The 15,740-nt window shown below is 41.0% G+C and overlaps 1 protein-coding gene across 2 annotated transcripts in view; it reads right to left on the reverse strand.

The window, feature by feature from the left end:
* Positions 1-5,372: 5,372 nt before the first annotated feature.
* The window catches only part of agla (amylo-alpha-1, 6-glucosidase, 4-alpha-glucanotransferase a), a 38,162-nt gene continuing 27,794 nt past the window's right edge, over positions 5,373-15,740 (reverse strand). For both annotated transcript variants that reach the window (XM_061732693.1, XM_061732692.1), the window contains exons 25-35: positions 15,573-15,675; positions 15,318-15,441; positions 13,602-13,703; positions 13,182-13,293; positions 12,765-12,900; positions 10,375-10,487; positions 10,080-10,291; positions 9,895-9,992; positions 9,015-9,102; positions 8,685-8,818; positions 5,373-7,020 (exon numbers count right to left, since the gene is read on the reverse strand). In XM_061732693.1, the coding sequence (XP_061588677.1) occupies positions 6,903-7,020; positions 8,685-8,818; positions 9,015-9,102; positions 9,895-9,992; positions 10,080-10,291; positions 10,375-10,487; positions 12,765-12,900; positions 13,182-13,293; positions 13,602-13,703; positions 15,318-15,441; positions 15,573-15,675 (1,340 nt within the window). In that variant the 3' untranslated portion in view covers positions 5,373-6,902. The remainder of the gene's footprint in view (positions 7,021-8,684; positions 8,819-9,014; positions 9,103-9,894; positions 9,993-10,079; positions 10,292-10,374; positions 10,488-12,764; positions 12,901-13,181; positions 13,294-13,601; positions 13,704-15,317; positions 15,442-15,572; positions 15,676-15,740) is intronic.

The raw sequence follows: 15,740 nt of genomic DNA on the forward strand, positions 1-15,740 counted from the left end.
GGTCAAAAGTAATGATTCCTTTGAATATTTATAAATGATAAGTAAGTCAAACACAATATGATAAAAATACACTATGTACAACAACACACTCTTCTATAAACTTTTAAAGTCAAACACAATATGATAACAATACACTATGTACAACAACACACTCTTCTATAAACTTTTAAAGTCAAACACATTATGATAACAATACACTATGTACAACAACACACTCTTCTATAAACTTTTAAAGTCAAGAACAATACGAGGTTCCCAATAAGCACTTGCTTTTGTATTGCACTGCACAGTTGATGTGTCTTGGCTTTGGGAATATTCAAGCCGTGGATACTGTTTGTACCAGTCTCTCTGGAAGCACCTGTTCCTGTTACCTTGCAGGGTCCCAGGAAATACGCCCCGGGGGGCCCGGGGTCGCCGTGGATCAGGATGAGACGGGACGGGATGGGCTTTATTGAGGCGTTAAACTCGTTGGCTACCATGAGCAACATACAGCAACAGGACACTTTACATGTAGTAAAGGAGAAGCAACCAAGACCACGCAAGACAACGCACTAATGTTTTCAACTTTCTGAACCAATAAGCTACCTCATACTGTGCAATATTCTTCATCCATTTATGTGCAATATTCTTCACTCATTTATGTGCAATACTCTTTCATCCATTCAAGTGCAATATCTTTTCACTCATTAATGTGCATTATTCTCTCATTCATTCATTTTCATAGTGTTAGTGTATATATATTTATGTTTCCTGTTTCTTATTTTGTTGTTTACATAGTCTTTGTTTACATAGTCTTTACATGTGTGCACTTTATGGAGCTGCTGCCTAATCTCATTGTACCATTATGATGATAATAAAGGCTTTCTATTCTATTCTATTCTATTCTATTCTATTCTATTCTATTCTATTCTATTCTATTCTATTCTATTCTATTCTATTCTATTCTATACCATGACAAGTGCAACAAACAGTAATAACAATGAATAAGTAATTGCACCAACTATAAACACCAAAGGGGCCTAAAAGGCGTTGTAATTATACAGATAAAATAAGATAATATAAGATAAAATAAATAACAAAGTGTAAACCCACTGGTTAAAACAAAAAAACGTTATTCAACCTCATTCAACCTCAATCAACAATCAAGATAAAGTTCAGCAGTTCTTGTTAAACAGTCTAGTTGCACCAGGAACAAAGGACCTAGATCTTTCTGGGGAAGCTGGGTAAATATGGTGCCGACTCCTACAACTATTTACAAGGATACTGTACAAAGGGTGGTCTTCACGTGAGGATGCACCTCAGCGTCCTCATTGCTCTCTGCTCCAAAATGAAATCAGGGAAAATATATTTTCTGATCAAAGTGGCTTTATAAAATGAAACATCTTACATACACAAACACATGATATTCCTGCTTTCATATGTTTAATCATTAGATTGTGAGCGGACCCCAGGGAACCCAGGGACCCCAGGGACCCCAGGGACCCCAGGGACCCCAGGGACCGCCCCTGGCAAAGCAGACTAGGATGTTCTGTGTAATCACTAAATAAATGGAGATTCTGGCAATCGCTGCACCTGCGTGTGAATCTCCCTCTGCAGAGCACTCGGTTTGAATCTGATCCATTTTTCTTTCTTTTTTTTTTTTTTACAGAAAACTACCTCAAGAGAACTGAAGCTGAGACGAATGATGGAACCTGTCCTTTTTTATGAGTTTGTTGATGCTGTTTGAGATTAGCAGGCCAGCAAGAGATTAGCAGGCCAGCAAACAACAACAAAAATAAAAATAAAAAAAGAGTACTATCTGTAATACCACAATAAAAAATAGGTGTGCAAAACTGTCCTGCTGGTATCAAAAAAGTTTCTTAAACAAAAACAGTCTGGACTGAGCTGTCCTGAAGGTGGTGTTGCTGTTTAGGTTCCAGTTTGGCTTATCATCCACATTCTTACATGAGGAAACTGGTTTAACCGACTGTCCTTTAGTGAAGATGGGGACTAACTCTTTTTTTCTTTTTAAAACTATAGACAAGCTCTTTTATCTTATCAGCATTTAGAATGAGGTGTACCTCATCTCACCAACGGACAAAATTATTCACTTTATTTTCATAAACAATATAGTCATTATGCAGAGTTTTAGCCAGCCTAGGTAGAGTCGGAGAACTTCTCTAACTCACAAGAAACACTTCTATGTCTGCTGTCAGAGCGATAACTGAACCCTGTGGTGTCCCTGTACATGTCACAAATATACTCAAACATATACTTACACCTTTGTTCAAGAATTAAGAGCAAATGGTATTTAAAAATAAAAAGGAAGAAAATAAATATATACCTGTGTGTGTGTTTTTTATTTTTGGCTAGTGTCTAGACTGGTTTTTATTTTTGCTCAGTCACAAAGTCAGGTAGGTTTGCAGGTCAGAGGGGTCTAGATTCATCAGACCTGCAGGGTTTCTGTACTTGAAGTAAATCCAACCAAGGAAGTGCTGGTGTGCACCCATATTAACACAGATTTGGTCCCTTTAAACAAAGATTGTGGCAAAAAAAAAACGAAAAGAGGAACGTGGTTAATTGGCCTTATCATGATTAAGACCACGATGACGGGATAAAAACAGTTTAAGGAACCTCGATAACCTTTGAGTACATTCATGAATGAGAGGACCTCAATTCATGGAACGTGAGGAGAACAAATCTTTGCATAAACTGTGAACTGTTGCACGTTTGAGCTTCAGACTGTGTCTCTTAAAATCTCAATGCATGGCTTAAATCAACTTCCACCCAGCGACCGAAGCTGTTATAGACCACAACAACGGTGCCGTTAAGGCTTGGTGGTTGAGCTTGGATGCAAACAGTGGCACTCTGCCCTGTAAACCCAATAAACTGTCAAAAATAATGCTGGCTTGCTGTGTCCTGCACAACATGGCCATTGTTTCTTACAATATGTGTAAAAGCAAAACATTCCCTGGAAACATTCATTCACTTTAGATCTTCAAGATACGATGGAGCTTGGTCTTTAAGAGCTTTAAATTCTATTCTGGGTTTTATAAGCGGCCACTGAAGAGAAGCTAAAACTGGAGAAATATGATCTCTCCTGCTCGTTCTCGTCAGACCCCTGGTTGCAGCATTACGGATGAGCTGGAGTTTATTTAAAAAATGTTTGGGACAATCCAATAATAAAGTATCACAATTGTCCAATCTTGAAATATCAAAAGCATAGATCAGTTTTTTTTCTGGATAGCTGGACAATATGTCCCATTAGTGCTTACAAATGCCAAAACTTCTGTTTTATCTGAATGTATCTGCAGAAGGCTTTGAGTCATGGTTGATACCTGGACAGCAGACTGGACTGGAGATACAAAACTGATGATGTTTATAAATAAAGAAGTCTGGTTCTGTTCTGGAGATGATTGTGTGAAGGAGCATCTGCTTCACAACAGTTATTCAGCAACAGAGCCTTCAGTCAGAGGTTCTTCAGATCCACTGCAACACAGAGCGCTGCAGGAGATCCTTCTTGCCCACAGCTATAATCCTCTACAATGACTCGTTGAAGAGACTTAAATCGTGAATATAACAACAAACTTCGCATTGCTGCAACCCCATTCCCTCTACATCCCCCCACCTCTTTTTTTTCTCGTTCTTTCTTTTCTCAAGTCCACAGTCCCATACACCACGCACTTTATACCTCTACTCTGCACTTTATAGCTGTGACACCAGCACTTTACATAGACACTTGCACTTTACTTTAGTCTGCTGCTATAACTTATAACTATAACTTATGAATGTAAAAATACTATGAAATGTGTTATGTGGTTGGTTGTATTACTGCTGTAATGGTTATTGTACTATTGTTTTTTTCTTAATTGAACACTGTATTGCTCTTAAACTTGCCTGTTTTTATATCCTAGCCGGGGGGGGGGGGGCTGCCAATGGGAATTAGCCAATAGGCTACATTTGGGTGGATCTGCTTTTATTTTATAAATGCATAATGATGTGCACTGTCCCTCCTTACAAAATAAAATAAATTGAAATTGAAATTGAGTTTTATCAACCTGCTATGAATATTTACCATCTCATAATATTTCCCAATTGAATCAAAGGTAAGGCAAAAGGAATTGGTCCAAGCTCTGAACCCTGTGGAACTTTCTGGCATAATTATAATAAAAGCCTAATAATACATTTTATTAAGTAACACCTTACAGAAAAGTCAGTAGTAAAAATAACAAAAGAGCAACAGATTGAAAGTTTATTAAAATACCAACAAGTTAAAACAGAGTACTTAACTGAGAAGAGAACAGTTTAAAACCACAAATATTTGGTTTGTTTGTCAGTTTTTTTGGTTTGTTTTTAATATATTTTTCTTTCATTCATATCTTATATGCCAAATGAAAAAGTGAAGTCTGGATGTGAGATTTGAAGATGTGAAAGTGAATGGTACGGGGATCTTGAAGAGGAGGGGTTCAGAGTTGTGGGGCAGATCAGCTAAAAGTACCTGACTTCATCGAGGACAAACAGGCAGGTGGGGAGGAGAGGAGGGAGGCTGAGGAAGATCTGAGTGTGTGAGATGGCGTGTAAGGTAACAAAAGATCTGAGAGCTTTGGAGGAGCTAGATTATGGAGATCCTCGAAGGTGAAGAGCAGACATTTGAAATGATTTCAGGAGCGGATAAAGCTACTTGAGGATGTGTGTGATGCAATATGAATTAAAGCAGTCTAATGCAGCTCCACATCCTGATGTGGAGTGGCCATGATGTTTTCCTCATCAAGGAATGGGCTCTGGTCCTGGACCGTGTTGTTTGGTCACAGTGTTAAAAATACAGCTCTGGCTTTCGTGTAAATCCCCACAACAGTTCAATCTTTAATTTTGATGGATTTGCACAAAAAAGGACAACAAAAGTAATAGTTTTTTAGTAATTATGAACCACTGCATACTAAACAAGCAGGTGGAATAATATGGACACGTGCAAGGATGGAGGCAACCCATTAGTCCTACAATAGTTTATTCAGCACTGCCGTACAAGTACACACATCACCATTACACACAGACGAATACAGCGTGATTAAAGTGCACGTGACGATATTTTGCAGTTGTAACAGGGGGGGAACCCTCAGTGTCCAACATTTATCCAGTAAATCCCTGAATAATGTTTGACACAGGCTGAAGAATCCAAAGAGAACCACAGATGTGGTAGAAATGCAGTTATACGGAACCAGGATTTCTGCCCGCTGCACTCATCTGTCGTCCTCCTTGTTCCCTCTCAGAAACGCACACCATGTCATGTAAACTGGAAATCCCCTTTCTGCATTAGTGAAATGGAGATGAGCCCTGGAGTACAGCACTGGAAACCTCAGGGAGCACCAATCAGCTGTGAGACAGGTGGGGGGGTGGAGTTCATCTGAAGCTTTTCATACAATTTCCGGAGTTTGAGTTAACAAATGTGATCTCCGTGAGTCGTACCTATAAATAACGAACATAACTTGTGTAAATGACTCGTTTCTTTTTTGCTTTTTGCTTTTGTTCACACATTTCTCTGCTTCCTGATTACGCTGCAGACCTTCGACCCCACTCTGACCTTTGCTTGCCTCCTCGCTTGCCCAACTTGCTGTTAGCAGTTCACACATATATATATATATATATATATATATATATATATATATATATATATATATATTTGGATCTGTGGGTGCATCCCCTCGGTGGCTGAATGACTTCTGAGCGAGAGCTCAGCTACATCGATCTGCGATCAAACACGTGCTTCACATTAGTTTCCTCTGACAGTGATTGTACAAACACAGCTGACACCAGAGTTGTTGTGTTTAGGAAATCAGGATTTCAAGTGCAGAGCAGCGGCTCGATTAACTGGCGTATGAGCTGCTTTTCACATCCTTTAATACTTGTTTCATTGACAGATGACAGAAAGAGAGAAATATAATAGTGAGAGCAGTTTCAATGAATGTTTGTCCGTATAAATTTCCTTAACTAGAAAGCCTCTGGCACGACCGAGCGGTTACTCCAAACCGTACTCGACAATCAGGACGTGCACTTAAAAATGAAACCTGCTCACACAAGTCATTTGTGTCAAAAGTGTGAATAAACCAAACAAAAAGGATGCAGGTCTGGTGAGACACGTTAAAAACCACAAACACAAAGGATCTTTGTAAAGTTTTACCACTGAGCTTCACGATGACGATGAGTTTCTATGAGTTACTGTCGACAAGTCAACAAGTCTTTGTTCCTTGTTCCTTGTTTAATCTATATTAAGCAAATATGTGCATCATTTGTTACTTTAAACTGTTGTACATTATTGTGTGAAAAGTAAAGAACAAAAGTCAGCAAATATACTGGCTACAAAAACTACAAAGACAACAACGGTCGTCAGGTGTTTATGGCACTTTCTAAGCTTGGGAGCGTGGATTTGGTGTTTGAAGAACCCACCGAATCAGAAGGTCAGGCAGTGTGGGCTGTGTAAGCGACTGAGATTTGCACTACGGTGCTACGACAGCGGCCAGAAACCATCAAAGGGCACCGACCCAAATCCACACTAGTCTTGTGTTTGCTTCACCTCAGAAGCAGTTTGTAAAACTGTGACACAAACTTAAAAGAAGAAACTCCCCTCACTTCTGAATCTCTGTTATTTTGACCAAAGCACGTTGCTCTGGTTTCATTATGACCTCAGGAAAATGTGTGAACTTTCAAAAGGACAGATCACCTAGAACGCTGTGAAAAATATAGACTATCCAGTGTTAGTTTATTGTGAGGGCAAACATTGAAATAACATCTATGCTACTACTCTTATCCTTGTTACAAAGTGTTTTTTTATTCTTTCTACAGAGGATGTGACTGTAGCCAACGCCAGCAGAGGTGGGAGCTGCTGCACAGCTCCAGCGCGCCGGGGCCTCCGGTGTGTCCCACTCCCCTCACAGATCGTACAGGACCTCCAGCACGGTGGCCAGGGACCAGGCCTGGGTCTCACAGCTGAAGGGACAGTACTGGCCGTTCTCATTGGTCAGCTCTGGCAGGCCCTTCCACGGAGATCTGGGGAGAAAGAGGACGGGGCAAAGCACTGAAACCAACGACGTCACATGTAGGAGACGTCACAGAAAGTTATGAATGGAGGACGTACAACCAGAACCAGAGGAATTCAATTGGTACGGACAATGTGAAAGATTCCTGATAAATACAATTACTTTTTATTTCAGTAAGAACCCAAGATAGGCTCATATTTTCAACTTCCCCTTGTTTCATTAGTTCAGATACATCTATTTCTGTAGGTCAGAAGAGAGAAGGGAAATACTGGCTTTGACAACAGCAACGTAATCCACAAAAAAAGAAGAGAAGGGAGAAATGTTTTGCAAGACTCGGAGGCTCCACAAAGACTGGACCGAGATGCACCGAGAGCCAATATTTCAATATTACACCAGAGACAGATTTGGACTTCTCCGTTTTACCAACGTTCCTTCAGGACATCAAACCTGCAGCCTGTCATTTATGCAACTAGCCCAGGGGTCGGCAACCCGCGGCTCCAGAGCCGCATGCGGCTCTTTGGAGCTTTTTCAAAAATGTTTGACCATTTTTTCCCTTTTTTTCTCTTCTTTTTTTCCTTCTTTTTTTCCTGTTTTTCTTCTTTTTTCCCTTTTTTTTCCTCTTCTCAACATTTCAAATTTTTTCTCGCCATTTCGACTTTTTTCTTGACATTTCGACTTTTTTCTCGAAATTTTGACTTTTTTCTCAACATTTTGACTTTTTTCTCGACATTTCGACTTTTTTCTTGACATTTTGACTTTTCTCTCGAAATTTTGACTTTTTTCTCGACATTTCAACTTTTTTCTCAACATTTTGACTTTTTTCACGAAATTTTGACTTTTTTCTTGACATTTCGACTTTTTTCTCGAAATTTTGACTTTTTTCTCAACATTTTGACTTTTTTCTCGACATTTCGACTTTTTTCTTGACATTTTGACTTTTCTCTCGAAATTTTGACTTTTTACTCGACATTTCAACTTTTTTCTCAACATTTGACTTTTTTCTCAACATTTTGACTTTTTTCTCGACATTTCGACTTTTTTCTCTTAAGTGCATAATGAAAAAAATAAATCTTTCCCCAGTTGTAACTACGGTAATATAGATATATGCGGCATGTGTTGTCTTCATTCTAAGGCTTATACAAGACTTTTCATTTTTTGCGGCTCCAGACCTATTGTTTTTTGTGTTTTTGGTCCAATATGGCTCTTTCAACATTTTGGGTTGCTGACTCCTGAACTAGCCTGATGAAGTGAAGCTTCAAGTGGTGCTATGGTGTCCAGGAATACTGACAGGTGTAGAAAACTAATGAAGAGTTGAACTGATTGTTTGCAGGTAACCAGGGGCTCCATGTGATACTAGCCCACTGAGGGCTGAGCAGCAGCGGGGGGCTTCATGAAACGGTCCATGTAACTGGAGTAAGCTGCTCAGTGAGACGATGAAGGCAAACATGAAACAAAAACAGGCCCGTTGGCAGGAAAAACAGCGACACACATCTGAACTCTTGAAACAAGGTTGAGGTCAACACGTGTGAGCAATTATACAAGATTAAAGAAATCAGTGAGTCCATGAGAAAAAAACACAAATGTTGATCTTTGTTTTTTGTTCTTGCAGTTTTTTTGGTTGTGTCACAATTTCTCTGATTTGCAACTAAAGAAAGAAAAATAAATACACCCTACCTCTCGATGTGGGTGAAATGCTTGGACAGGACGTTTTTCACCAGCATGACCGTCTTGGCGTGAGTCTCCGCCCCCAACTTCTTGGCAAAGTACAGTTTAGCGCGCAGGAAGTAGCCGACTGGCCAAACCCACTCCTGCACACACACACACACAGTCTGTTATGTGTAGTTGTTCTGATTTATGACACACCGTACGATGACATCTTCTGAGAGCCCCTGCTCATCGTCACGTGTGCTGAGCCATAAAACAGAAACTAAACCATGTGGCGCTGGACTGATGTGATTTATCTGCTCGTGCAGAGACCAGCGGTCCGGCCACGGTCCCACTCACCGGTCCCTGATGGTAGTTGAAGCCTCTCGCCAGGTTGTAGTTGTCATTGTCCAGGGCGTTATCGTAGATGCCACAGTACACCATGTCACTACAACAGCACAGATATCGTCAGTACTATTACTAGTTACTATTACTAGCAGTACTGGAGTTGAGGGGGGATGGCATCCCCTCCTGAAAAATAACTTATTTGACAGTTTTCACCTGTTTCAAGTAAATTTTCACCTGAAATAAGTAGAAAATTCTGCCAGTGGGACAAGATTTATCTTCTCATTACAAGCAAAAAAATCTTGTTCCACTGGCAGATTTTTCTACTTATTTCAAGTGAAAATCTACTTGAAACAGGTGAAAAATGTAGTTTTTTCCAGTGATGAGTCTTGTTTTAAGTGTAATGAGATTTTTTTACTAAAATGAGACATTTTAACTAAAAATAAGACAAATATTCTTGTTAAGATTTTGAGTTTTTGCAGTGATCCAGTTTACTTATCATGTGAAGGACAGAGTCATATTGATAAGTTCAGAAAAGTGTTTTTTATTGTTGTGTTTTGATGTATTTGATGTAAGCCCAGTGGATATTTAAAGCTTACAGAAAGCTAAATTTAACTGCTGCTATGTCATTCCTGCAGTATTTCTGCAGGTGTTTTGGTCACTGCTATTATTTGTAATATATTATATTATTTGTAATTAGCACAAATTATCTGTCCCCATATGATAAAATCCACCATCCCCCCTGATCTTTTTTTACAACTCGAGTACTGATTACTAGTAACATATGATGCCAGTATAATAGCGATTGAACCACGTTTCTTCACAACTTGGACATAGCTGACAGCAAAGATGTTAAACAGTCTATAAATCTGACAGGCGTGTGAGGAAGACGTACTCGGGGTCCAGTGTTTTCATTCCCAGAGGTCCCAGCAGTTTCTTCTCAGCGATCTCCAGAGCCTTCCACGCTCTCTCCACTGTGAACATCTCTGGGGCCTGTCACACAAACACAGCAGACACTTGTTTATCCGTGAGTCCTGGTCCTGGTCGAGCAGGAACGGGCTCCAAAAGCTTTGTGCTTACCACCACCATGGCGATGGCGAAGTTGGGTCTCAGCTGGTAGTCACACCAGGGGCTGGAAGCGCCACAGCTGTCTTTGTAAATTTCCTTTTTATGCACCAAATCTGGGCGCTTCTCGTTGGGGTCGTCCGCGTGCCCGGACACCCAGAACGCCGCCTCGAAGGACTGCTGCAGCTGCTGGTTCCACTGGGAGTACGAGATGAACACCTCCTTACCTGGAACAGAACACACGCGTATATCTCAGATATACAAGCCGGCTATCACCCGGAGTCTAAACGATCTATTCTGTCGTTAATACCGTCTCTGTGGACTTTAGCGCCATCATAAGGGAACAGGCCTTTGGAGTGCAACTCCAAGACCCAGCGAACAGTGGACTTGCTGAGGCCGACGATCTCCACGGCTGATCCGTCTCTGGGCCAAGACAAACACACAAAACATACTTTTCATTCTTTAGTCAACAAAACATCTAAAAGATAAGAAGTATGTCCGAACTGTGTGGGTCAAAGGTCAGTGTTTCAGATGAGATGTTTATCCAAATATTAAATGTACTGAAGTAGTTTTAAAGTGCTGTAATCTTGTAATCTTCTTAAGTGCTGCACTTTCTGACTTCAATTTCACTTAAATTGTGCTTCGATAGAAGCTCATGCCAATATATCACCCCCCGCAAAAGAACTAGAGAAAACATTAAAATCGATGTTTTTATTTGAAATGGATCTTTCAGACATAACATCCATCTTCTTGACAGTCCAAGACCAGACCCTTGTTTTGGATTAAAATGAGATCTGAATCCTCGATTCAGTCGTTTAGGTAAACGGGGGCTTCGGGAGATAAAATGGACAAGTTGTGGGCACTTATCAAAACTCAGCGGGTACATTGAGAGTGCAGCGCTGGCTGCACCACGAGGCTGTGCGTGAACGTGCCCAACTGTTGTATCCTGGCTAGGGCTGAAACGATTCCATGAATAATTTGAGTAATTCGATTACAAAAATTGATCGAGGAATTTTCTCTGCCTCGAGGAATCGTTCAATTTTGCAGCTCAAAGAAGGTGTTTCGCTCGGACTACGTTTAATGCAGCACAACGCGCTGACGCCGCGCACAGAAAGGAAGAAGAAAGAGGCGGTGGATATATTTGGTTTTAACTAAAAGAAAAGGCAGAAAATGTCAAAAGTGTGGGAGCATTTCAAGCTGGACACCAAGGCAACACTGTTGCACGTTTTCACTGTAAGACAGCGCTTGATACCACAACAGTACGTCCTCAATGCTGCAGCATCTCCACCAACACCCTGTTTACTCCGAGAGCAGAGGACCGTCACCCCAGACACGGTCAAATTAAGTTAACGTAGCGCTAATTAATGAAATTAACGTAAGGGTACCTTGCTGACTACTGTCGATGCGTGGCTAACGCATTTCATCTGTAAAAACACAGAGCTGTAGAGTGATGAGGGTGAAAAATAAAAACCTAATAAAGCTAACTGGGTAGTTTTCAATGTTAGCTCTGTAGTCATTGATGGAAAAAACATCAAGTAGCACTGATGACTAATGTGCTACAATACAGCAGGTCTCATGTAATGTCAATTAACATCTAACATCGTCTGTATATTTATAATTGCTCTTTAACTAAACAAAAATGTGTTTTATTCGTTTACTCGATTAATCGATGGAATTTTCAGTAGAATACTCGATTACTAAAATATTTGATAGCTGCAGCCCTAATCCTGGCTTCAGAGGTGTTGCTGTTTCAGATGTGTCAGGATGAAGGAAGTTCGCTGCTCCCAAACCTCAAACTTCTACAGTAGCTGTGTATTTGTTGCTAAGTTTTCCTGCGCCGTAATCGCTCGTGTTCACAGCTCATCGTCAGTAAATGAGGAACCGGCAGGGGATGCGAGGCACGCTGCTGTTGCTAAGATACGGATCGAACATCCAGAGTTTTTCTGAGCATGTTGTGTTTCCTCTGCCAGGATGTCTGCTGCAGCTGTGAGAGCTGCTTTCATCCTTGATGTGTGACGTCGCACCAAGTGATGCCCAGCTCTCCGACTGGACCAGGACCTTGTCTGGTTTCTGGCATGACCACTAATAGTTGATCACTAATAGTGATTGGTTTCATTACAATGTCAATGATTGTGGAGATAATGGAATTACTAATAAGGTAATAGTCCATATGCGAGTAGGATTGATGAACTTGTGAAAAATAAGATAATTCTTTGTCTTTGGGCTTTTTAGCCTCCAACCGGCTCCAAGACCGCCATGAACTGTTTAATCATTTCAGAAGCCTGGTAGTTACGTGTTTTACTGTGGTTGTTGGATTTGTCCAGTGCTGCATTAAGAGCTGTATTAAAATCTCAGATAAATCAAATCGACACAACAATGTATTTGAGTGTATTTTTCTTTACTGTTGAAAATTCTCCAAAGCTATTTTTCTTTTTTTTACAATTAAACATTTTTTGTGAAATCATTTTTGTCTTGTTTTATAGTAGGTAATAGTATAGGCCTTTCTTTCTAAGGAAATTGATATAACTAAAATCGATAATTATCCACCATTAACAACGTCTGCCAGAATCCTTCCCATAATTACTGATACAGGTGTCCATTCACAAATAAACCAAATGCAAATTCAAAATCTGAGGCCAAAGGCAGAGTGGTGTTTAAATCACTGTTACGACGAGGGACGTAATCATGACGTAATGTTACCTTGGAGATGCCGGCATGCCGTTGTTCCTTGCTCTGTCGCTCTCTCCCATCTTGTCCATCCAAGTCCCACAGTTAAATCTGTTTCCTCCCATCACGAAGCCGGTGGCGGGGTCCACTTTAACAGACACGTTAAACCCTGAGGGAACAAAAAAAGACAAGTCCTCTGCAACTATTGACACACTGAAAACCGTGTTGAGCTTTAAAGAAGATTGCTTCTTTATCAGAAGTTATTAATAATAAAAGAATATCAATCAATAAACCATAATAAACCAAAACTCCAAGACTATTGGGGGTCTACTAAAATTGAGTTTGTTGCTGCTGGAAAAATCACTTTATATTTAAATGTTTTTAAATACAGATTAAAACACTGCACAAATACATGCAGCACACACACACACACACGCCTCTTTGCTGTACCTTCGTCCTTCATGCGCATGTCGATCTTGGACCCGGCGTTCCTCTCCCTGAAGGAAATTCCCTGTAGGTGGCGCATCAGAGCCTCCTGGATCACGTCATGCAGCGGCTGCTCCTGAACACATGACCACACCAACGTTTCTCACACATGAGAAATACACAAGTCCTGCAGGAGGCTTATGTACGGGGCCCAGAAACTGGTGCTACGCCCCTGCACACGAGCATGTGTGTGTGTGTGAAAGCGTGTTCAGCCCTTATGGGTGAAACAAGCTGTTGGAGGTTTTTAAAAAGACGAATGCAAACAGGAGAAGAAGAAAGTGCAGCGTGAAGGAGCAGAGTCACATGTCAGAACCTTGGGCTGAACCTGAGGGGGAATGGCTTCTCAGTTCGTGTGTGTGAGTGTGTGTGTGTGTGTGTGCGTACCACTTCTCCGGGCTTGAGGGGTTCAGAGTCATCGGTCGGATACATGCGTGCAACGGGGCAGCGCAGGATTTCATGGCCATCAGGAACATGGTTGGTGTAATCCTGTAGAAGACAAGAGGGATGCAGTCAAGACCAGAACACGCCAGCACCAACGAAGCTGTGACAAGCAGCCCCTCGCCTATTTTCTATGGTACCATAACGCCACACGCACTGGCAGGGGCCGACGCTGCGGTACACGGCTCTGCAACACTTTAACACATGCTTACTTTAAATGTTGGCGCTGGATATAAAGGAAAAGAAAATCTTTATTTCTGGCTGGTGTCGGCGGTACACTCCAACAGCCAAGTCTTTTTTTTTTTTTTTTTTTTCCCTTGTCTGCACACATTAATGATTGATACCATGACGGTAGAAACCAAAGGCATATATATGTGCATTATTACTATATTTAATATATCTACATATATATATACGCATACATATGCATACACATACATAAATATGTAAATATGTAAATATAAAAAAACAGCCAGGTCTTTTAATTAAAGGGGACATATTATGGCATTTAATGTATATTTTAAACAGGCCTTGAATGTCTTAAAAACAATCTAAAGCATGTTTTTTCTACATAAATCAGAAATCCAGCCTGTGGGCCGTGTTTATAGTTTTACCGCTTCTAAAGCCTTTTTCTGTGCTTCATTTTCAGGGTGGGGGGGGGCTATGATAATGAGGCTCTGCGCTGATTGGCTGCTTGAATGACGTGTAGGAGGGGAGGAGAATAAGCCTCGCTCCGGCCAGAGCAGCCGGCTGCGTCGTACACAAAACGTGTCCCATGCGAGAAGCTTCTGCGACAAAATCCATTCCATGGCTTTATTTTTTTTTGTATTAGACTGTCCTAACTGGCCGCGAGTTTAACAGTTTCAGTGTGGACAGAGAGCGTCCGATGTCACGCAGCTCGACGTGATAGTCGGACGCTCTCATTCAGTTACACGCTGTAAACGGATCTTAAAGCCTTGATTTGATGTGTGCGTGTAATAATTGTGGAGGAAGTCTGATATCAATCCGTGCAAATGCACCATGTCCATGACAGGTAAAGTCAAAATTACACCTCAAATTACCCACAGCTGTGGTGCTGTATCATATAATTGATCATATAATGATCAATTATCTTTTCAGTGACAAAATCAAATAAATAAAGAAGCTCAGACCAGCAGAAGAGCGACAATGGGTGACATGTGCAGCACGCGGTCAGAACCCATCCACCTTTCATCAAGTTAAAATGCTTGTCTGACAACGCAAAGCCTTTCCAACGAGAGCTCCGGTTACAGTTACCGTTCTGTTTACTGGCATCAGGCAGCTTAAGCACAAGGGCTTTTGTCACCTGCCAAAAATTACATGTCACTGAATGTCTAAATTAAAACATGTACCTCGTCTGTCCTGTGACTGCACTATCAAAGCACAGACGTCGGGGTGTAAGATCTGAATTACTGCAGGTCCCCAGGTAAGAGTAGACTAGTATTCTGACGACTTTAATAACCTGCTGCATGCAATCATGTGGAATTAAACATATTTTCCATCTCTATGGCTTTATATTTCAAGTAAGTGGAGGGCTCACACTTGTCTCTACTTCATGTGCTGCCTGTGTTGATAGCGCCTCTACCTCCTAACTTAATCCAATGTGACGTCTCTCTGCGTTTTACAGCGTGTGTCTCCACCTACCTGGATGCACTGCAGCCACCACCACACAGCATCCCTGCAGTTGAACCTGGCACAGCGACCTTCTCCCAGCAGGTTGGGGATCAAACCGTGACGCAGAGTCCCGGCAAAAGCCAGGATGATGTTTCTATGGATACCACGATAAACCAGATTATTTTAGCTTGCTTCTGCAGGCTTTAATAAACAAACCTGATTAATGCTGACACTGTGTGACAGTGATTTGGGCTTTTTTTTTTTAGACTTTTACAAACAACATACCGTGCCTCAATGTGCCTCCCTGTTAAAAGCATCAGTCCTCTGAGAGAAATGAAAGTATCTCTGCCCCAACAACGGAAAATACCCGCAGAGAAGTGAGGAAGACCTAAAAGAAAGATCAGTTAAAACAGTAAAAAACACACATAATATTTAACTCTAAATTCTGTTTAT

The sequence above is a fragment of the Cololabis saira genome, chromosome 10 (genome assembly GCF_033807715.1).
Source record: "Cololabis saira isolate AMF1-May2022 chromosome 10, fColSai1.1, whole genome shotgun sequence".
Classification (NCBI taxonomy): Eukaryota; Metazoa; Chordata; class Actinopteri; order Beloniformes; family Belonidae; genus Cololabis; species Cololabis saira.